General features: G+C 54.8%; 2 protein-coding genes across 2 annotated transcripts in view; one reads left to right on the top strand and one right to left on the bottom strand.

Annotated features, from left to right (window-relative positions):
* The window catches only part of PARP12 (poly(ADP-ribose) polymerase family member 12), a 28,348-nt gene extending 15,267 nt beyond the window's left edge, over window positions 1-13,081 (top strand). Inside the window, exons 6-12 of the mRNA XM_055143590.1 lie at window positions 856-1,051; window positions 3,706-3,847; window positions 4,867-4,963; window positions 7,144-7,219; window positions 8,705-8,835; window positions 9,403-9,554; window positions 11,909-13,081. Coding sequence (XP_054999565.1) covers window positions 856-1,051; window positions 3,706-3,847; window positions 4,867-4,963; window positions 7,144-7,219; window positions 8,705-8,835; window positions 9,403-9,554; window positions 11,909-12,246 — 1,132 coding nt within the window. The 3' untranslated portion in view covers window positions 12,247-13,081. The remainder of the gene's footprint in view (window positions 1-855; window positions 1,052-3,705; window positions 3,848-4,866; window positions 4,964-7,143; window positions 7,220-8,704; window positions 8,836-9,402; window positions 9,555-11,908) is intronic.
* A 1,616-nt stretch (window positions 13,082-14,697) lies between these two features.
* The window catches only part of TBXAS1 (thromboxane A synthase 1), a 187,558-nt gene continuing 179,023 nt past the window's right edge, over window positions 14,698-23,232 (bottom strand). The window contains exons 12-15 of the mRNA XM_055143695.1: window positions 22,009-22,100; window positions 18,652-18,789; window positions 16,959-17,121; window positions 14,698-15,001 (exon numbers count right to left, since the gene is read on the bottom strand). Of these exons, the coding sequence (XP_054999670.1) occupies window positions 14,897-15,001; window positions 16,959-17,121; window positions 18,652-18,789; window positions 22,009-22,100 (498 nt within the window). The 3' untranslated portion in view covers window positions 14,698-14,896. The remainder of the gene's footprint in view (window positions 15,002-16,958; window positions 17,122-18,651; window positions 18,790-22,008; window positions 22,101-23,232) is intronic.

Raw genomic sequence — 23,232 nt, 5'->3', positions numbered from 1 at the left:
CGGTCTGTGTTGCAGAATGGGGTTCACATGTGGCTACAGTGCTCAGTCACTCCTGGCTGCAGTGCATTCTCGGGATTGCACTTCGTTGTGGCTCCAGGGACCCTGGGATGGCACTCAGCAGGTGGTTGATGCCAGGCTTCAAACTCTGGCTTTCACCACCTCCAGGGCAGGTTGCTCTACCACTGTGCTGGCTGGCTCAGCCTCTAATATTTAACCCTTCAGTCCCTCGACAGCAGTCATTCAGGATGACTGTCCCTTATTACCCAGTTTGTGAGTTCGAGTTTGCTCTTGTTTGAAATGCAGTGGGCCTCATCTGCTCTGGTGGAGACTAGCATTATATACTTCTGAAGCTTGTTTCTCCTTGTGATGCTGGGCATTGAACCCGGGGCCTCACACATGCAAGGCGAGTGTTCTGTCACTGACCCACATTGCTGCCCCTTCCAGCGATAGTTTTCTTGGGGTTAGGCACTGGAGTACATGTCTCACAAAACCTAGGCCCTGAGTTCAGTTCCGAGCACTGCTGCTAGAGTCCTAGCGTGGCCCTCGTGCCGTGCTGTCCATAGCCTCCCACTATTGCTGGGGCCTCACATTGAACTTGTCGGGCCTGTGCAATGGGGCTTAGTATCCCTAGGAAGTAGTCCTGGGGGCCCTGAGCACTGCTCTGCAGCACCCCAAATAAATTTATCTGCATTTTGTCCAGTGAGAGGAATGTCATCTATTGCATGCCCGTTACCCTGGTCTTCATGAATTTTAAAGCTGTCCTTTCCTGCTCTCCCTCTCTGGGGACCTTGTGTGCCAAAAGCGCCCTCACACCTGCATCATGAGGGTTTAGGCCGCGCGTGCCTTCTCACACAGGATCATGTGTGCGGAGTCTACCAATAATTTCCACTTGGACATTCTGAACTTTCACACCATGATGTTCGGCTCTGCCCGGGCTCGCCGCCTCTCCACCGTCTCCTCGGCCACCAGGCCGCCGCACTTCATCTTCACCACCGACTGGGTGTGGTACTGGACCGATGAGCAGGGGGCGTGGCAGGAGTACGGAAAACAAGTAAGTGGGGGGGGGTCTACGCAAGGGGTTGCTGCCTGCAGGTCTGTCAACCATGGGGTCCTTGTCTCAGGGGCAGCTCTGGCCAAAGCAGGTAAGTGGGGGTTCACCTGCTAGCTTAGCCTGTGGGGTGTCGCGGATGGACAGGGGCCGCCTTTCAGACGGGCCCGCTGCAGAGGTGACGCTTGGTGCTCTCCAGAGTGCGCCCTGCTTCCTCTGCACACAGCAGCTGGCCAGGATCGGGGTGGGCTTCCAGGGATCACTGCTCCTGTCCAGACAGGTCAGATGACAGGGTCCCCTCACTGCCCCTGGAGGTGCTAGTTGGGGGAGGGCTCCCCGGGGACAGTTTGTAGAATGAAAAGTTCTTCTGGGCTCGGGGGACTCTGTTGAAGCTTTGGCACCCCTGTGCTCGGCTTGTCCTGCACCCCCCAGCAGGGCACTGGGTCTCGCCTGTCCCTAAGGGATCTCCTTCTTAGCTCCTCGGACACACCAAGACTGCTGCCTGCCCAGCTGAACTCTGACCCTTGCCTGCCTCTGATCCACTGATGCTTCCTGTCCTCCCTCTATGGGCTTCCGGCTTCTCTCCCCTGCCCCTTGGATCTGTTCTGGGTGGTTCTCTAGCCCCAGGGGGAGGGCGGGGGTCATCTCCTGGTGACATCATGGAGTCACAGGCAGATGAGGCACCCTCAGTAGTTGGGAGCCTAACTGTATGGGGGTGATAAGCCCCATTCTGGGGTGACAAGGTCACTGGGAGCAAGTGGGCTGATGCAGGACTCTGGGTATAGCCCAGAAGACAGTAAATTTCTGGTCACTTCCGACACTGGGTTCTCACAACTTTGAGGACCAGGAGTCTTTTCTTCCCCCAAACAACCCACTTTTAGGGTCCCTCCTTGTTGTTTTTTTTTGAGGGGCGTTCTCAGGGACAGCTGCTAGCATGGAGAGGGATGGGAGCACTCCTGGCTGTGTTGGAAGACCATGTGGTACCAGGGTTTGACTCCAGGATCCCCACATGCAAAGCCTGTGCTCAGTCCATTGAGTTCTCTCTGGGCCAGTCTCCTTAGGCCATCACTCCAGGAGAGTCAGAGTGTGTCATCTCCTCTAGAACATGTGACTCTGGGGGGTACCTTTGAATGTGGATGCTGGTGAACTCCCCAGTGCGCATGTGTGCCCTCAGATGCACCGACTCCTGGGTTAGCGGTCCCCTCCAGCTCTTCCTGACTCACTCGCTGGCCAGACCCCATATCTGGTCTTCTTGGTAGTTGGCTACTTGCCAGTTCAGCATCATTTTCTCCGCCCTTTTCTGCCTGAACTCAGGATGGTCCCCCCTCAAATGTTCTCTCAGTCACCTTCTTGATACCCTGCAGTTCCCACAGCAGAGTCTGCCCTCGGGGACTGAGAACAGTGGTGGTTTGGAAAGTCAGGAAATGAGAAGCGCCCCATTTCCTGGACCTCCTCAGGGAGAGGCTGTCCTCTCTCTGGTGGTTGCTGGCATCCTTGGGCGCCACTTGGCTGGTGGAGGCATCTCTAACGGGCCCACTACAGAGGTGAGGCTTGGTGCTCTCCATCCCTCAGCTGCCCCCTCCCTGATTCTTTCTTCGAATCTCTTATAAGAGATGACCATGTCGGACTAGGAGTCCCGCTCCACCTCTCCACCTCTCTTGACAGCTGACCAGGTGTGGGTGGTGGCTGCATGGACACTCCCCTCCCTGATTGTTGGCATGGCCCTTTGGCCTTGATTGGAAAGCTCCAGCAACTCAGATACCAACACTGGGCACTGCCATCCTCTGCCAGCCTCCTGCTCACCCTCTCCTCCCGCTCTGACACTTGGGCCCTTCTGCCAACCCACGAGCTTTCCTCAACTCCCCTTTCATGTTTTGGGGGTCCTATTTTCTTTCCACTGTGTGTGACACTTTTCTGATGGTAGTGACTGCTTCACCTGGCCTCGTAACTGCTTGCAGTTCAGCTCTTGAGCTTCTGACATGTGTGTCTTCGCTCCCTGTTCCGGGCCATGCTCTGTGCTCTGCCTGCCTTCCTGTAACCATCTCGCCCTGGAGGATGGGGTGGTGCCATTTTAGAGCTTCGTCCGTGTGTAGCACAAACAGCCCCTGAGCCTCGTTCCCAGACAACCGTTTGTCACCATTATAGTTGTGTTAAGTGCTGATGGAGAGTTGGGCTTAGACCCCAACTTAAGAGAACTCGATGGGGTTGTGGACAGGTTTGGGGGTCAGATTTGGGTGGCACCTCAAATGTTAGCCCTTCTGCAGGTCATTGGAATGAGGCCAAGGGAGGGAAGTGAATCATTGGAAAAACAACTGTGTTCTTCCAGGGAGCAGATGAAGTGGCAGGAGGGTGGGGAGCCCTTTGAAGGGGGGCTAATGGGAGTGAGATGGCTGCTAGGGAGGCCTGTGGCCACCCAGCACGGCTGCGTAGAAGATCATGTCTGTGTCAGCGCATGAACCTTCTGAGCACCTCACTTCCAGTTGCCTTGGTCATGGCCTGGCTTATTGGAGAGAGAAGTACTGGGTCTCTGGGTGCCGCCCTCCCCTCTCCTGCCCTGTGCCTGCCCTCTCTCCTTGCTAGCCACCCTACTGCTTGCCTGCAGTGTGCCCAGAAGGCCCCAAACTGGGCCCGTCATGGTATCTGGCTCTCCCCTCCAGGGCATAGAGCACCCTGTGGCCACCGTGAACAGCAGTGACTTGGAAAAGGCCTATCAGGAGTTCTGCATGCCCGGCTCTGACGCCCAGACCGCTACGCTCAAGTTTCAGGCCGGAAAGCACAAATATGAGCTGGACTTCAAAGGTATTTTCTGAGCCATCGCCTACCCGACAGAGGATGGCGTGGGCTGGGGAGGGGGAGAAAGGCAAGAGGTGGGCCTGTCCCTCTGTGGTTCCAGAAGGGAGCCAGATCTTGGTGTCTTGGCGTGACTGCCTGGAGATTGGGGTGCGGGGACAGGAACCTAAAAGGTAGAGGAACTGAGGGCCAAGTGAGGTGGGAGGTTCTGCAGATTATGCTTCCAAGGAAGAAAGTTGCTGTGGGATAGAATGCAGAGGGTAAGAACAGCCTTTGTACTTGCAGGTATTTGTGATCTCCAACTCCAGAGCTGGGGTCTCCCCAGCCCCCAGGAGAACTCTGACATCTTGGGGGTGGGAATGTGGCAAGAATTTTATTAGAGGTGGCATGGATTTTTTTTTTTTTTTTGCCTTTTGGGTCACACCCAGTGATGCTCAGGGGTTACTCCTGGCTCTGCATCTCAGGAATTACTCCTGGCAGTGCTCGGGGACCATATGGGATGCTGGGAATCAAACCCAGGTCGGCCACGTGCAAGGCAAACACCCTACCCACTGTGCTATTGCTCCAGCCCCAGAGGTGGTATGGATTTTTTAAAGTGGAGAAATTTCTGCTCTAGAGTTGGTTGGGTCAAGTTAAGAGAAAAAAAATCATAAGCCTATTATTATCCTCACTGTATGTCCCACTGGCTCCAAATGGGGTAATTCGGTCTTAGGCTGAGCTGGAGCTTTTTTATACGCAAGCTGGGAAAAATTGCTAAGCAAAATAATAGTTTAAACAAGATTGGAAGGAACAATCTAAAAGCACTTATGTATAATTGATATGTCAATTACTAATCATTCATCTATTCATTAAAATCCATCTCCTAAGGATACCTATTTTCTTTATGAATATTTGAAATGTCTAAAAGCTGCCTAATTTTTAACAGATTGATTCTGAGCTTCGCACATTTGGATTAGCTTTCTAACTCTTTTTAATTTGTTTGTAAAACATTGCCAACCTGAGTGCTTATATCCATTTCCCACCCCCAGCCTTTGTTCAGAAAAACCTGGTCTACGGCACAGTGAGGAAGGTTTGCCGCAGACCCAAATATGTGTCCCTGAAGGACGTGAAGGGGAAGCAGACCTGGTAGGTGGCACTTAGGGGCCTTGTCACTTGGTGTGCCAGTCCTCTCGGGGGCTGCTATTATGCGGTGTGTGTGTGGGGGAAGGTGGGCTGTGCCTCTGCACCTGCCTTCACTTACAGGAATTCACGACAGTGACAAATGAAAGCGTTCTTGGCACCTTCCTGCAGAAACGTGTGAGCGTGTATTACCACACTGTAAGATACACTGTAAACTTAGGCACGGCTGGCGTCTCTGGGTTATTCTAACCATGATGGACATGCAACTAATGAAGCATGGAAGTGACAAGCTAAACAACATACGGGAGGAAGAGCCACATGGTTAGCTGTGAGTGTTCCAGTGGTGTTGCAACTCCGTCGCCAAGATATTCTCAGAGTTTTCCAGAACACACGAGTCTTACTGATTTGAGAAGAATGTAGACAGGGAACAGTAATAATCTAACTCGTTATTTTCTCTTTGTTTTCATCTTCAAATGATTTTATTTTTTCTTTCATAACATGGAGATACTTTTGAAGCTTTTCTTCCTTTTTTAGTTCTTGTATTGGTTTTGAAGGGTGGCTTTGATCTTGTTGTTTTGGGGCCACATGCGGTGGTGCTAGGAGGCTGTTCCTAGCCCCAAGCTCAAGAATTGCTCTTGGAAGTACCAGAGGATCACGAGGGTGGTACCTGGGATCAAGATGGGCTTGATTTTGTGTACCTTAACCCTGGACTGTCTTGCTCTTGTTTTTGTTTCTAGACTGTTCTAGTCGCCTCATGTGCTCATATATGTGTCCTTCATTGTGTCCCAGCTTACCCCCCTGCTCCACTTCTCACTGGTTTGGGTCACATTCTGGATTTCATTTCCCACGTGATCCAGCATGCTTCTTTTCTTGTGGGGCTTCTGATCTTCGAGGATGTCTGCCTGTGAGACTTCCACTAACTAGGATTGTGGGGATTTTTATTCCTGGAAGTTCTATTCTGTCCTTTCTTTTTGCGATCCTCTAGGTGTTTTGTTTTGTTTTGTTTTGTTTTCTAACATGTAATTTTCTGTTCTTTCCATATTTGTTTCTTCATAGTTTGTCTTTAAACATAAAAGAATAATTTTATAATTGATCATTTCAGCATCTTCCTCCTCGGTATGCTTTTGGCTGATCCTTGCTCATGAGCCCTGCTTGGTTATTTATAAACCATGCCATTTTCCCTGGGATGTTATTTATGGGAGTTCTTTGACGTTTAGGAGAAAGGTCTGTGTCTCCTGCCGGCAGAACCAGAAGGCAGAGCTATTTGTTGTGGAAGAAAAGCGCCTTCTGAAGCGGAGTAGGCTGGATTTGGAGTTCTAGTTTACAGTCTTTGATCCCTTTTAAGCCATTTGTCTTTTAGAACTAAGCTTTTATTTATTTTTATTCATAGATCATAGAGGGAGTTTGTGCTTTGTGACACCCAATAATTATACATATTCATATTTATGCAGTGAAATATACACAGACATGCTCAGAAGAATTTAGACACTACAAGATGTCACTTAGTTCAAGTCAAATTGCTGTGTCACTGTACTCTTCATATCAGTTTGATGGGCTTTTATTTCTCTTCTTTCTTCTGTTTTTGAAGTCCCAAGGATCAAACCTCAGGTATCACGTATGTGAGACTAGTGTTCCGCCGCTGAGCTACATCCCCAGCCAATTGAGGTGTGGGGGAAAGGAGGCTTTCGAGCTACAGTGCTCAGGGGCTATTTCTGGGTCTCAGGGGTCATTCTTGGTGGTGTTACACAACCATATACATGGCTGGGGATTGAGCCTTAGTCAGCTACATGCAAGGCAAGCAGCTGACCCACTGTACACTCTTTGGTCCCCAATTTTGTGTTTTAAAAACTGCTTTTTTAAAAAAAATGCTAATGATATTTTACAGAGACTATTTTAAAAGACTGTTTCTGCACTCTTTAAATTTTGCAGTTGTGGAAAAGGGTGTGTGTGTGCTGGATGCATGCTGGGCATTCATTTTTAAGCACAGAATTGGGGTGCAGGTGAGAAAGGGATCTTCTGTGATTGTGTGGGGGTGGTCACGTAGGAAGGTGGTAATGCTTTCATGTGGGCCACCTCCATCTCGTGGCTTTGATCAGTTGGGATGCCAAGAAGAGGCTCATGTCAGCATTCTGGCCACCTGTGATGTCGCTGCTGTGTGTCCTAACATTTTTGCTTTCATTTTGTAGCCATGTCAACTTCCAAGGCCCAAAGAACATCCCAGACCATTGGGATCCGTCGGCTCTGCCGGACCCTGGCTTTAAGGTATGGAAGGGCGCGGCCTTAGGCTGGGAAGCAGTGTGTCCCCGGACAGAGGTGAGTGTCATGCCTGGAGAAACTTCCGAGACCAGGGCCCAGGAAGAGGCCCAGGTGCGTGGATGCCTGCGTCAGGAACAAGGGCTGTAATCTAGCCCCCATCACATATGGGGCTTCCAAATGCTGCTCAGGGCGCCCTGCAGGTCTGTCCCTTCAGTGCCAGGGCATGAGAATGTAGAGGTCTCAAGGGCCACGCCTGACTGTCCATGTTTTGATGCTGGAGACCACATGGGCTAGGAACCGAACCTGGGTCCGCCACACTCTAGCCATAGGCTGAAGTGCTGCTGTCTCCTGGCCTGGGTCCTGGAGGGTGTGAAGGCTGGGTAGCAGCGGGGAGATAGCTGAGGGGAGGCAGGGAATGACAGGGAGGAAGATGAGCCGAAAATAAGGAACCCAAGAACTGTTTCATTTTCCTAAGCCCAAAATGAACAAAGCTGGAAATGAAACCAGGGGATGATTTGAGTATGGTGAGAGGTTTGGTGAGGACCTGCTGGTGGGAGCGACCTGAAGGCAAGAGTGCCAGCGGGGGGCTCTGGGGGCTTGACTGGGTCGGCAGGGCCCTCCCACCAGTGTCCAGTGTGCCCCTGAATGGGCTCCCTTCCACCGGCCTTGGCACTGGTAGCCTCCTGCCCACTGCCCACCGGCCCGTGCAGGGGCAGTTCTGTGCTTGTGGAATGAGCCAAGAGAACAGATGGCGGCTGCGGGAGGCCAGACATGGAGGGCCGAGTTCCATGGCCGCGCAGGGCAGGTGGAGACCCAGGGAGGGTGGCCCTGGGGGCTGCTCATGGGCAGAGGTGGGGAGGAGCGGGCGGGTGACGGGACCTGCAGGGGCCGGTAAACTAAGGCTGCCCTTGACAGGGTAGCTGGGGGCGGGTGGGCATGGCCCACAGGAAGGGGCAGAACCCCATGGTCTGGACTGGTTGGAGACTCGCGCATGCGGGCTGGGGTGAGGTGCCATGGGCTGTTGGGCTGCTCTTGGGATGGGGGAGAGGATGATGTGGAGGGGCTTCCCAGAGACCCCCAAATGTGTCGTCCCTGGGCCCAACTTCACTCACGCAGGGGTGGGTGGTTGCACTGGGTGAAGTCTGGCCCCTTGTGGTCAGGACCGCTCAGGCCCATCTGGGATGCCATAGCCCAGAGTCAGACACCCTGGGAAAGGCGGTCACAGCGGACACGCCCCCTTGCTCCCCTCTTCCCTCTTCTCCTTGGGCAGCCGTGTGGGGGTTACCCTGCAGCCTGGGACTGTACCTGCTCCCCCATGCAGTGACTCCTGCCCTGGGGTCTCTTCGGCTGTGGACTCTGGCCTGTGGGGGTCCAGAGGAGAGCACGATGCTCCTGGGGGCAAGGGGCCCTACCTTGGCCCCTGGGCGGGTGGGGAAGACGTTGCTGTCTAGGATGCGGGAACAGTAACAGAAACACCACCGGTCTTTGCAGAAAATCCTACTGAACTCATCCTCTGAGGAGTATCAGAAGATCTGGAAACTCTTCAACCAAACACTGCCCTGCTGCTCTGTGAAGAAGATCGAGCGCATCCAGAACCTGGCCCTCTGGGAGGTTTACCAGTGGTGCGTGCGTGTGTGTGTGTGTGTGGCAGGGGGTTTCTGGGCCCCTGCAGGCTGGCCACTTCTCCAGTGTGTTTGAGACCTCAGAGACCATCCCAGGGATCAGCCAGGCTGGCTGAGCACTGCTGGAGTGAGCAGCCTGGTGCCCACAGTCCTCCAGCTCTTCCCTCTGATTCAATGACCACGTCTGCCCATTCCATGTCATCAGCTGTGGCACACAGACTGGTGATCTGTGTGCCAAAGAGCAGGGCCAGACATGCCCTTGGGCTCGCAGATCCACGGCAGCGCAGGGGGGAACCAGGGTAACTTGGGTAGCCTCCCCCCGTGACCCCCAGAACCAAAGGGGTGGGGGATGCAGCATTGCCCTCCAAGGCCAGGCAGCTTCAGGGCTGGAGTCGAGGGTCTGTGCAGTGGGGACCTCTGCTTCCCTTCTCTTGGTCCATTGGCGACTTCCCTGAGCTCCAGGAACTTCGAGCAGGCCTGAGGACAGTAGGGTCCCCAACTTCTGGTGACTGTCTGGTGGCAGTCGCCCTCAGCCTCTGGTACACTTTTTCTCTCCTGCGGCTCTAGGCAAAAGGCACAGATGCAGAAGAGAAATGGAGACGAACCGGTGGATGAGAGGCAGCTGTTCCACGGCACCGCCTCCACCTTTGTCGACGCCATCTGCCAACAGAACTTTGACTGGCGGATCTGCGGGCTTCACGGCACCTCCTATGGCAAGGGTGAGGTCTGGCTGTCTGCAGGTGGGCGGAGGGACCAGGACTTGCGGGACTGGCCCCTTTGTCATGAGGTTTAAGAGGGACAGCGCTGAGGCTGGCCTTCCTTTCCCAGAGCTGGGTTTGTGGAGCAGAGTCCCGTAGTTGTTGCGAGAACATCTCGCGTCCATCCGTGACTGCTGTGAGGATAGTAGCTGAGCATTTGGAAATCCTTTCAAATGCAAGAAAGTTGCAGGAATAACACCAAAGAGTTCCATGGTTGTTCCTGCCTTGGTCCTGCTGGCATTCTCACACTTTTTCTGTGTATTTCTGGGGTTTGCTCCATACTTGACCATGCTCAGGGATTACTCCTGGCTCTGCACTCAGGAATCCTTCTCGCAGTGCTCAGCAGACATGTGAGGTACAGGGATCAAACCGGGTTGGCTGTATGCAAGGCAAGCGCCCTACCCACTATGCTGTTGCTCCAGCCCCTTTTCTGTGTTTGTGCGCCATCCACTAGGATGTGGCATATGTCCCCTCATCCTGTCAGGCTTCTGGAGGATAAGGATGTCCTCTTCTGTGTCTGTGCCGTGGCACCATGCTGAGAAAACCTGGTATTGTTTCTCTCATATGCTGCCTGTTCGGGGTCATTGCTTGTCCCTTAGCGTGACCCTGATAAGACCATGGCTGTGGGGGTCACAGTAGACAAGGACAGAGGAGGCTTGTCAGGCTGGACCTCAGCTGGCAGCTCTACCCATTTCTGCTGCACAGGACTCATGCTTCTAGTGTTGGTCTGAGGGGTCTTCGGGGCACTTCCAGGCATGGGGTCCCGGTCACCTCCCGTACTAGCCCACGGGGACTGGGCAGAGCTGCCTTCTAGTTGAAAACCATCTAAAACTTATTGCAAATCAAATTAAATTTTTTTATTTTATAAAGTAGTTTGCAATATTTTATTACATTTAATATTCAAACACCAATCCCACCACCATTACACCTTTCCCCCACCCCATTTCGGATGTTTCCATCCCAAACCCCAATCCCTGCCCCAAAGCAGAACCAAAAAATATATTTTGCGTTGTTTGTTATGAAAAAACCACTGAAAATGCTATGGAAAAGTATCCTTAAGGAGTGTGAAGATTATTGTATTTCACCCAGGGGCTATTAAGCCCTTCTATAAAGATCACTAACATGTTAAAGGTTGAGCCTTGTATACTTTTATATATATCTGTAAAAAAAAAAATTGCCCTCTAAGATTGGTTGCCTCCTACTTCAAACCCCATTAAATGTGGTGTGGTACTCTTGGAGTATGGGTAGGGTGTGTGGTATGGAATGTCCAGGAATTGGTTCACTTGTGGGTGAGGCTTGGCCCAAGTATGTAGAGAGCAGCCGTAAGCCTGGTGGTGCTTGAGTTCTGGAGGTTTCTGGCTGCCAGGACTGGGTCCCTTGAGGCGGGGAGGGCTCCCATCCACCCCCCTCTGGAGTGCCCTAAGTGAAACAGCCTGGTGCAGGGTCTGGCGGCGTGGTTATGGCGACTGTCATGTTATGCTCCCTTCTGGGAGGGAAGCACATTTGATCTGGATGGTGGCCGATGACGAGATTATATGGCGTCAGCCAGAGGTGGCTTATGGGCGCAACTGCTTAATCGCCGGGGACAGGGAGACACGGGCAGAGGATCTCTGTTCCCAGTCCCATTGAACCCAGAATTCTCAGTCACAAAGTCCCACATACCTGGGTTTTCTTGGGATTCACTTGTGGGTGAGGCTCGGCCGGAGCGTGTGGAGAGCGGCCGTGAGTATGGTACAAATCAAATTTTGTGGACTTGCAATTGGCTTTTAGTAAGATAAAATTTGGGGATCTCAGGTCCACATCTCACTGTACTAGCTCCATTGTGCCCCGTGTTGGGGGCCATGGCCTTGTCAGAGTGACCCCTCCTCTCCATTTTCCTTTCCCATTGGTGACTACACTTATATTTGTCACAGCTTCTCATGGCGATTTTTGTTGGCATCTGCCAGTTTGCTTGCTTGGGTTCTTACTGCCACACTGAAGCGGGAACATGGGGTGTCGTCGTTCTCTGCAGCTCAGGCCCCACAGGCTGACCAGCAAGGAGGGTCTCAGCCCATGTAATGACAGTGCAGAGACCCCTGGTGTCTATCCAGTCCTCAGCTGCCAAGCCATTGTGGTGTTCTGGCTCCTGGGACGGACCATCCCATCTGAGACACTGCTGCAGCAGCTCAGAGAAAGAGACCCTGGAAGGGCTGTTCTTACCAAGGCTCGTCATCTCTGTGCCAGGAGTTAGGGCGTCTCCGGGCCAACAGTGGCCGCTGGTGCTGGGGATATTGGTCTTGCGGTCCCCACTGAACCATGCTTGTGTGTTGTTTCAGGGAGCTACTTCGCCCGAGACGCCGCCTACTCGCACCACTACTGCAAGTCGGATCTGCACTCCAAGACCATGTTCGTGGCGCGGGTGCTGGTGGGCGAGTTCATCCGTGGGAACCCCACTTTTGTACGCCCCCCGGCCAGGGAGGGCCAGAGCAGCCTTTTCTACGATAGCTGTGTCAATAGCATGACCGACCCGACTATCTTTGTGATCTTCGAGAAGCATCAGGCGTATCCCGAGTATGTCATCCACTATATAGCCCCCGACAAGGACCCGGGGCTGCCCCCGGCGGTACCGTCCAACTTTCTTTCCCTGGCCTCTATCTTTGGAGGTCGGCGTTGAACTCCACCTGCCCAAACAGGGTGCCCATATCCTCTCTGGCCTCTGCTTGGTAATGGCTCTCTGAGGTGGGGTGGCTAGATTTTAAACCATTTTAATGGCCTCTTCTTGGTTGCCTTCTGCAGGGGCTTACATTCCCAATCTCTAGCTGATAGTTTTGACTTTTAAGTCACTGGGGCACCCTTGTGCACTGGCCCACTAGTGGGGGCTGGCACGCCCCTTAGCTGCTTTTACTAAGATATTAAGGTTTTACTGTTCACTCTCAGTGACTTCGCTGCCCACGCACACGGCTCAGGTCCTGTTTTATGGATTGATTTTAATTTTAAGAATCTCTCTCCAGTCTTCAGTAGGGAGAGAGAGGCGCCTGTGGGACCTGTCATTTCTGCCCAGTGATGCAATAGCTGAGGCCCGTGACACGTCTGTGGGGGTTGGGTGACTCTGTTCTGACTCAGGCAGCCACTCCTGGGCTTCCGGCCTTGGAGGTGGCCACAGCGGGGGGGCCCTGCCCCACATCTCCAGAGTTGCCAACCCCTTTTGAGCTGGATTCGGTTCAAGTCCCCGTGGGTTTGAATGATAGTGCTGCAGTTGTCACACGAGTCTGAGAATAAACATGGTTTGTGTGAAGTGGAGGAATGGAGTGCGTTGTTCAGCGTCGAGGGCCCTGCTGGCCTGCCCTTCCCTGGATCTCCAGGCTGCTGGTGCAGAAAGTTCAAGGTTGTTACTTTTGGGGCCCTTTCCACAGACGGAACAGTCGGTCACATATAACGTCTGACAACATTTGCAGAATTTGTTTTGTGAGTTCTTTCTCCCCCCACTGTTAGACCCACAAGATCCAGGAAACCTGGCTTCACTATTGAATGGAGTAGGCTGTGGTTAAAGCATCAGTTTGGCCTTCCTCACCCCGCCCCCCCAACCCCCAAATCATGTCTGCTGCACATTGTTGGTGTGTGGTCAGGGCAGAAGTGTTGGCAGGTGGTTCAGTCTCTAGGCCTCTGCCCTTTCCAGAGCAGGCCCCCATCCCCCACCCCCACTTTCCTAATCAAGTGTGTTTGGTCATTCCAACCCAAGGCAGTTTAATTCTTTCATCTGTGAAACGGAACAATCTGGAACCTAACCCAGTCAGCAGCATCTGTGACCTGCGCTTAGTGACCAGAGACATGAGGCAGTGACACCCCGATATCCGCCCTGTAGAGCCCGTCCCATGGTTGTGTGGCAAGATTCTCAGGGCCCCGCATTTCTCCATCCCTGGGGAGTTCCCGACCGCAAGCCTGCTTTTCAGGGACTCGGTGGTGCCACTAGGGTGTTGTTTAAAGTAAATGAGGACCCCTTCGGGCAGTCTGTGGGGAGTGAGGTGGACTGGGGAGCAGGAGAAACGGAGATGGAGATGGTCCAGAAGAGTCAGGCCTGCGGGGACTGCAGTGGCCCTGGGAGAAGCAGGCTGGAGCAGCTGGAAGCGTTTCCTGCCATTCCTGACCTGGGTTGGCTGGTGTTGAGCAAAATGATGGGATTTGAGCTGAGTCTGAGCTGGGGGGTTGAAGGGAGGCCCAGCCTTTCTGCGCTCTAGGGAGCCTCACAGCCCCCAGAGGTCCGGATGGCAGGGTGTGGCAGGCGTCATCAGACTTGCCAAGTTGTCCCAGTGAGTCAGAATCTGGTCATTGAGATGAGGCGTGCTCAGCCAGCACACAGCAGGAGTCGGGGGCTCCTATGGTGGGGAGGGACTAGGGACCATGCTGCAGCATCTTTGGGGGCAGAGAGAAGGGAGCCTTGTGGGGATACTTTGGGGAAGCTCAGGTATTCCAGGCAGAAGTGGAAGGATCTGACAGGAGGGGTGCATAGCAACCTGGGCTGCTATATTATTATATTACAGTTGGGGAAACTAAGGCATGGAGTAGTGAGTGGACCATCAGTCAGCACCACTTGGTAGGTCTGGGATTGGAGGTGCAAGTTCTTTGCTGAATTTGACTTCAATGACCCAATAATCTCAGTCAAATTTTGATTCTTTGGTTCAAATTAGGAAGTGCTCATAGAGGCCATTTCTGCCTTAGTTTACTAGCATTGAAACTTCCTATATAGTTGGCATTGCCCTCCTGGGAAAGCAACACCTAATGGTGCTTTTGAATCACTTTGCAAGTAGAGCTTCTGAGGAATGACTTTTTTTGTGTGTGTGTATTTTGGCCACACCCGGTGGTATCAGGGTCTGCTCCTGGCTCTGCACCCAGGGATCACTTCTGGTAGACTCACAGGGCCATTTGGGGTGCCAGGGGTTGACTCTGGGTCAGCCATGTGCCAGGCAAGTGCCCTACCCACTATGCTATCACTCCAGCCCATCGAACCTGAGCGACCTGAGACCCCGGCAGGAGCCGTGGGCCTTTCCATGGGCACATCAGCCCCTTCCATCCTGAGGCTGGCGCTCTTCTTGGCGCCACCTTCGTCTCCTGTCAGAAGGCGCTTGGGCTTATTTCTCAGCTTTCTGTCACTGAGGGAGCTTCACAGTGCTCCTGCGCCATTGGCAGAGTGGAGGTGAGAGCAAAGGTTTATTAAGCCGCTAGGGAATGTCAGCCAAGTGACCTCACTTAGCCTCACAGGCCAAGGGACCTCTCGGGTGCTGCAGGGATGTTTGCCCCAAAGTTCAAATTTCCACACAGTGATTTTCTTAGACTTGGGGCATGCTGGGTACCCCAGTGTCACGGGAGACGATCTTGATGTGAACGCCGTCTTTGGGCCCAAGAGCAGCTTTGGACTCAAGCTGGAGCGGGATCTGGAACGGAGGAAATGGAGACATTTGTCACTGCTGAGGGGATCGCCAGTAAGAGTACTCAGAAGCAGTGCTGAGCGAGTACTTAAAAACCGGGCTGGGGGTGCAGGAGGGCCAGGCAGGAAGGAGCAAGCACCCTCCCCAGTGGGGAATACTACTCAGCTAGCCTCAGAGCTGGTCCCCGCCAGCTCTGCACACATCTTTGAGGGTTCTCAGAAAGCAAGGTGCTCTGATCCCGCACTACCGCAGCCGGTCGCTCCATGGAGCCCTCAGAATGGGGTTCCTTTGTGAAAGGAATGGCACACTGTTCGCTTTTGGGGTCATATCAGGCAGTGCTCAGGGGCTACTCCAGGTACAGTGCTCAGAGGTCACACCCATCAGCTGTTGGGGGATCACGTGAGGCTGATAGGCCTCCATCCTTCCTCTTACGAAGCCTGTTTTCCAGCGCTTTGGGCCATCTCTGGCTCAGGGGAAGCACTTCCTATTCTATTCGATTAGTTTCAGGAGTATAGACACATGCCTTGCATGCAGCAGACTGCTTAAATTCTGGTACCTGCTCCCTTGAGCCCCACAGGGGGAGCATCTTGGGGGCTCCCTGCACTGCTGGGGTGACCTGATACCCCGGCACTTCAGGGTCTTTGTAGCAGATATCCTCAGGTCCTTTCACTGAGCCATAGACCCAACTGGCTGAGAATCTCTGGGAGGGAAACCCAGGCCTCCTGATGATGCTTTGGGAGGCCCCACCCCCCTAAATTTTAATAGATAAATATTTAGTGATTGTGGCAGCATATGGAGTACATCTAGACATCCTTGAAACACCGTAAGACTTCAAAAAAGGAAAAGCCTTTGGGGTTGGCCAAACCAGGGAGGACTGCCTGGAGGAGAGGATGCTGGATGGGGCTAGGAGAGGCAGAAGCTGTGTGAACAGGACTTCTCAGGGACAGTTAGGGGATGTGAAGGAACAGTCAAGGCTGGGATGTCTCATGGCTCCTCAGGGACCACAGCCTATTCCAGTCTCCATGACTCTCTCTGCATGTGACCTTGTCACCATCTGGTACAGTGCATTGCTCTGTCCTTGTCCAGGTCTGCAGCCGAGCAGAGGGTGACTGACCGGTGTGGCCCGGGTTGGGGCGGAGAGCACTGCACTGGTGCGTGTTGGGGCGGGGCAGAGCAGACCCAGAGAAGAGGAAGGCAGCTCCGGAGGGAGCACGGTGCAGGGCTAGAAGCCCCTCGGCATTCGCGTGCTTGTTAACCTCTAGGTGCCTGCAGAGGGAGCATCAGGCTGAATGCTGGACGCCAGGACACTCTGGGAGTCCCCAGTCCAACTCTGACCTTAGGAGTCAGAGGGAGGGGTCTCCCAAGCAGTGCTCAGAGGGCTTGATGGTCATTCCCTTTTTTAAAAAAATTTCAAATGAAGGCGGTTTCCAGTACCGTTAATGACTAGGTTTCCTGCATAACATGATCACAACACAACCCAGCACCCCCCGCCCTCCACCCGTGTCCCCTGGATTCTCTTGAATGAGGCAGGAATTCAGTGTGAGGATGGGGGCTGGAGCGAGTGTACAGCGGGCAGAGAACTTGCCTTGCACGTAGCCCACCTGGGTGGGATTCCCCCGTCCCCCAAGAGTGATTCCTGAGCACAGACCCAGGATTAAGGCTGAGCACTGCTGAGTATGGTCCCCTAACCCCAAACCAAACCAAACCAACGCAAGACCATGATGCTGTTTGGGCCAGAGGTGCCAGGGGCCATGAGCGCCACACCTGGCAGTGCTTGGGCCCTGGGGTGCACACAATGCCTGTACCGCCCTCCCCCCCCCCCACACACACATACACACGTCCTATCTGGTGTGCTACACATTTACTTAATTTCTAGCCTGCAGCATGGGTCCAGTGAAGCCCTGCGCTCCAGGGATCAATAATAAAAACAGCTGAACCACCTGGTCTCGTGGCTGGGGCTCACCTGAGTCTGCTCACAGGCCTGAAAGCAGAACTTGCTAAGGATGTGGAGCAGCGTCAACTTGACCTCCAGCAGCCCGAGCTGCACCCCAAGGCAGCCCCGGGGGCCCGCCCCGAATGGCAGGTAGGTGAAGGGTCGCCGGTGTCGCTGGGCCTCTGCTGTGAACCTGTGGGTGGGTGGGACAGTCAGGGCTGGCCGGGAACTCCCAGGCCTCTTTGGCCTGGTCTGATTGTGGGAACTTCCTGTGGGTCCCCTTTCCTCCAGGACCCACCCCTCAGGCTCTGCAGCTGGCGACTCCCCTCCTGGGCTTGCACGCCCCGGGAAAGAACAGCCTTGCCCTAAGAATTCACACTCTGCCCTCCTGCCTGTCATCTGCAAGGGGACATGGCAGTCACGAGAGTCCTAGCACAGTGCCCGGCACCTGCCCTCCTCATGGTATTCCCCAAGGCATGTCCTATCTGTCCAAGCTGTGGACTTGAACCACTGTCAGGATGGGATTGGAACTTCCCCAAAGCTCTTCCTGTGCAGCGCACACAGCAGCACTGCTGTGAGTCAAGCTCCACAGCAGCCGGCTCTCACTGCCTCTGCACCTTCCCAGGCCCGGAGCCCTCGGCCTGTCCTTGCCAATAGGACAGGAACTCACGTTTTTGTTTTCAAAGGTGGTGCTGGTTCAGATGGCTCAATCTTTTTTTTCCTAGGAGTTGCTATGCAACACACTGTTTATCAGATCCCCCAGCCCGCCTCTTGCAAGATCACATAAGGAAGGGACCTCAGGGGATCCTAGTGGGGCAGGGAAGCTCCCAAGCCGTGCTCAGAGGCCACACCTACAGGAGGATTCAGTGCTTGTCCCAGCAGTGCCGGGAATTCCCAGGCCTCTAGCCAGTAGTGCTCAGGAGACCATATTGGTCAGGGTCTCGTGCTCTGGATCTGCCAGTGCCAGCCCTCTGAGCCATCGCCCCAGTCCCTACTCACACATTTGAGTCAGACATTTGAAAGCGGACCTGGAAATGAACTTTAGACAGTGAGTCAAATCCAAATAAGATCCAGGCCCAGCAAGAGATTCTGTGAACTGGAGGGGAGGTCTAGTAGGCACTCATGGATCAAGCCCAAATTTTGTAAAAAAAAAAAAAAAAAAAAAAAAAGAAGGAAAAGCCTTCCAGGGAACTGAGGTCTGGTCCCGCGGGTCCTCTCTCGGCCAGACTCACCAAGGCCACCCGTTTGAAGGTTCCTTGTTAAATTGGAGTGGGATGGGGACATGGGGGAGGGGCAGTGCTTTGGAGTGTGCTGGGCCTCTTTTGTCACACCCAGGGTGCTCAGGGCTTTCTCCTGGCAGGGCTGAGGACCACGTGTGGTGCCTGGAACAGAACCCAGTCAGTCTCATGCAAAGCGATCTGCTGAACTCACTCCACTCGCCGGAGCATTTAAATGGCAACCCTGTTCATTTCCTCGGAGGAATGAGCCTCTGTCTAATTGCTGTGCTTGGGGACAGTAGATTTTCCTAACCTGGGTCTCTAGGTGGCTCCAGTCATGGGTCAATGCGAGGGGTGCCCCCCCCCCGCCCCCCCCAACTCAGCATGTGGCAGAAGGTGGGGCTGTGGGAAGGGGCGGGGCTAGTGCGTAGGGGCGGGGCTAGTGCGTGGGGCGGGGCTTGGGGCGGGGCAGGTGGGAGTGGCGTGTGGGAAAGGGGCGTGCTCACCTCTCGGGGTTGAAGACCTCAGGCTGCGGCCAGAGCTCCGGGTCGTAGTGCAGGGCCCCCACTGCCATCTCCAGCACAGCGCCCGCCGGGATGCGCTGTCCGAGAATCTTGCAGTCCTGCGCCGCCTCCCGCGTGAACCTGCGGGACACGGGGTCACCCCACCTTGATGTCACCAGAGCAGTGGCGAGGTGGACAGCTTGGAGGTGGACGTGCTGGGGCAAGTGGACTCTGGTTTGAGGTGAATGAAGTGGGTGGCGCCAGCCCACCGCGGCTGCGGGTCCCGCTACTTCCCAGGACCCCGCAATGCTCGTCCTGGAGCTGCCCTGGGCCCGTCCCCCTCAGCCGTGGTCAGCGGGAGAGGCCACCTTAGGCCTGGAGCCGGGGTACACAGAATCTTCGACAAGCTTATTTCTGGTGGCCGGGTTACTCCCGTGACTACCCCCGACCCTTTGCACTGCACCAGCCTTGTCAACCCCTCCTTAAATGCGAGTTTATATCACTGAGTGGCAATGGTGCAATGCCATTGATGTTTGTTTTATTTATTAATTTTTGCTTTGGGGCCACACCCAGCAGTGCTCAGGACTTACTCTGGCTCTGTGCTCAGGGATCACTCCTACAGGGGGTCTGGGGGCCAAAGGGAATGCCTGGGTCAGCTGCATGCAAGGCAAGAGCCCTCGCCACTGTACTATCTCTCTAGCCCCCCCCCCCATTGTTTTGTGTATTTAAAATATTTATTTGAGGGGCGTGGGGGGAAGGAGGAGATGGGCCACACCTGGTGGTGCTCAAGGACTTGCTCCTGTGCTCAGGGGTCACTCCCAGAAGGGCACATATGTGGTGCCAGGGATGGAACCAGGGTCTGTGTGTCCAAGGCCTTACCCCTGCCCCATCTCTCTGGCCCCCGCTGATGCTTGAAAGCCGGGCTTCCACGCTGGCACATGGGCCTGAGCTTTTGGGAAAACCAGCTCCACTCCTGCCGCGGGGTCACCCCTGACCCCCCGGAGCTGCTGTTTCTCCCCTGCAGCCTCTGTCTTGCCGGGATACTGCTTTGTTTTTAAGCCTCAGCACGTTATTTGGGTGATAAATAATTATTTACAAGTTCAAAGTCATCCATGCCGACTTGTATTTCCTGCTCGAGGACTGGGCTTCCCTGAGAGGAGATGAGAAGATTCCCCTAATTACCGGCACACCTGGGTCCCGCTTAAAGCGATTAAGAGTGACACACATCTGTCACTTGGCTAGGAGCCCTTAGGAGAACAGCCTTGAATATGCGGTATTAAGCAGCCTGCAGAAAGGGTGCTAGGCAGGCCCACTAGGGATGGGAGATACGGGCTGAAAATAGACTATAGACCGAACATGATCCCTACTTAATACCTCTGTAGCAAACCACAACACCCAATAGGAGAGAGGGATCAAATGGGAATGCCCTGCCACAGAGGCGGGGTGGGGTGAAGGGGACAGGGTGGGGGTGGTGGGAGGGATGCTGGGACCATTGGTGGTGGAAAATGGGCACTGGTGGAGGGATGGGCACTCCATCACTGTATGTCTGAAATGTAAGCATGAAAACTTGTAAGTCTGTAACTTTGTCTCACGGTGATTCACTAATAAAAAAATTAAAAAAAAAAAAAAAACAGCCTGCAGAGCACATGAGAGGCTGGACTGGACACCCTCCACCAGGGCCCGAGCTCCCCACGTGGTTCATCTTGGCCTGGAGCTGGCAGCCTCACCCCAACACTCAAGCCAGAGCAGGTGCCCACGAGTGGGACCTCCTCCGGCCTACAGAGGTCGGGCCCGGCTCCTCCTGCCGCTCCTTTTTAAAACATCTTTACCGGAAAGAGCTTGGGCTTGGCTGCGAGACCCCCGCCGGGAGCCGGAAAGCGGGGCCTTCCCTTCCGCACGTGCCTGGGCTCTGGTCTGACCACATCAAAGACCAGAGCAGTCTGCTGCAGGGACCCCGGCTTCCCGCTCAGAGCCCGGCAGCGGGAAGGGCGCTCTCTGCTGCAGAGGCCTTGCTCTGAGTGTTGTCCTGGGGAAGGGCGTCCGCTCAGTTGCGTGCTTGAGGCTTGGGAAAGTGTTTCCTGAGATGGAAGCCTTTGAGACACAGTGTCACAAGGTGAGGCGGCAATTAAGAACAAAGCAAAACAGAGAAAACAAACACTCCCTCATTTTCTAGATTTGCCTCCAAATTCTGTGCTGGGCCAATGCACAGAGGAGGAACGGCTCCCCTCTCACAATTCGGGGGCCTTGGGGGTAGGGGTGGGAACACCTGGTGGCACTTGGGGCTACTCTGGGCTCAGTGCTCAGAGTCCGCTCCCTCTAGGGCTCAGGGGACTGTGGGGTTCTGGGGATTGAGCCTGGGCCTCTCGCTTACAAAACAAGCTTCTCTCTGACCAGTGCAGTTCTGTGGCTTGATGAGGTTGGGGAGTTGAGCTTTGAAGGAGCCCACCTGGAGGAAGTACAGCTATCTTGGTGCCTGCCTGGAGGAGGAGGCCAGGCTGCCTTGGTGTCTGCCTAGAGGAGGAGGAAGTGAGGCTGTGTTGGTGCCTGCCTGGAGGAGGAGGTGAGGTTGCGCTGCCTAATAGGTGCTTACCCTTCACTCCCCCACCCAGCCGTGCTGTTTCCTGAGAGACACCCCAAGCCTCCCCTCACAGATGACGGGGAGCAGGCAGTGCCCAGCAGACAGTGGAGCAGGAGCACAGTGCTGGGTGCGCGAACCCCAGGTTGCGACTTGAACTTGGGCCTCCCCTGACTGGCACTAAGGGCCACCTTCAGAGGGGACTTTCACAAACAGTCCTCTGTTCTCGAAGGAGTTCCCCCACCCCCAGGGCGATGCCCTCCCTGATGCCCTTACACGGGGCTGGCTAGGAGGGACCGAGGGAGGACAGCTCAGCATTTAGGGGGTCTGTGGGGCTCTGCTCTGTCACTGCAACGTGTCTCCACACAGCTCAGGGGCGGCTCAGGGTCGAGCTTGGGATCCAGGGAGAGAGAGAGGGAGGAGGGAGGGGAAGAAAGGAAGAAAAAAGGGAATGAAGGAGGGAAGGAAAGAAGAGGAGAAAGGAAGGATGAACAAGAGGAAGGATGGAAGGAGGGAGAGAAGGAAAGAGGTAGGTAAGGAAGGGAGGGGATGAAGGATGGAAGAAGGCAGGAAGGGAGGAAGGGAAGAAGGATGGAGGGAGAAAAGGAAGGAAGGAGGGAGAAAGGAGGAAGTTAGGGAGGGGAGAGGGAGGGAGGGAGGGAAGGAGGGAGGGAGGCGGGGAGGCGGCCAGCAGAGAGGCTGGTCTCCCAGAGGAAACGCCCTGCTGTAGCTAGTGCCCGAGGCCATAAGGCGCCCCCTGAGCCCTGAGTGCCCGCAGGGGGTACCTGAAAGCTGGCGGGTACATCCTCAGGGTCTCGGCGATCACCATGTCCAGGTAGGGCAGGTCTTGCTGCAGGCTGTGGTACTCGGGGGCCGCCTGGGGAGAGTGACCAGGGAGACTGTCACACAGGGCTCGTCCTTCCTGAGAGCCACCAAGGGGTGAGCTGCCACCTCGCCCCCGCTGAGCTGCCCCAGCACCGGGAGAGCAGGAGTCTTGGGGGTCACAAGTCACCACCTGAAGAGCATTTGCCATGTTGGCGGGAAAGCCTAACAGGTGGGTCCAGCCTGGGACTGGGGGTCTTTGAGTGTGCCCCTGAGAAGTCTGGTTACAAAATAGGGGTGGGGGGCATCCCACTGCCGCAGTTCCGGAGGGGGCATGTGAGGGGTTGTGACCTATTCAACCTCCCGCTAGGTGACAAGTGTCCTCCCAGCTCTTTCCTTCTTTTCCCCCCTCCCCCCTTTTCTTTTTCTTTTGACTTTTGGGTCACATGCGGCAATGCTCAGGGGTTACTCCTGGCTCTGTGCTCGGGAGTTACTCCCGGTGGTACACGCGGGACTCTACTGGGATGCCGGGAACGGAACCCAAGTTGGCTGCGTGCAAGGCCAGCACCCTACCCCCCAGCACTCTTCTTAAAGAACCTTTTCCTTCTTGGCTTTGGGCCACACCCAACAATGCTCAGGTTTCTTGGTACAGTGCTCAGGAGTTACTCCTGGCTGTTAGGGGGACCAGGCATGCTGGGAATTGGGCCCAGCAGAGCCCCTGCTCCAGTCCTTGAGCCGTCCCCCTGTCCAGTCTCCCCACAATGAGGGAGTGGCCTCAGGTGAGTCTGAGGTGGTGTGTGAGCCTTCCCCTCCTTGCCCCAAGTCCTCCCCCAGGGGCGAGACCACTGAGATGGCCCCCAGTGACCTAGGCAGTGGGGCCGACAGATGGGCTGCAGATGCACGGGCTGCTGGAACCCAGGAGTGGGTGGTGGACCACACAGTTCAAGTCCCCACGTCCCTGATGACCACGCCCACCTCCCCGCAGGGAGGGATCTGATTTGCCAGCTGGTGCCAATTAGGCCAGTCAGGCGCAGAAGGGACCTGAGCTCCTCCCGCCAGCAGGGGGCAGCAAGCGAATGGGGAATGGGGCGCCCCAGCAGGTGAAGAGTGAGGGAACGGAGGTGGGAAGCTGGGAAAGCCAGAGCCCCATAGAAAGAACTAGAAGCCGGGGCTGGAGCAACAGCACA

Source organism: Sorex araneus, chromosome 1 (assembly GCF_027595985.1).
Source record: "Sorex araneus isolate mSorAra2 chromosome 1, mSorAra2.pri, whole genome shotgun sequence".
Taxonomy (NCBI): Eukaryota; Metazoa; Chordata; class Mammalia; order Eulipotyphla; family Soricidae; genus Sorex; species Sorex araneus.
This window is presented reverse-complemented; position numbering and strand designations above follow the sequence as displayed.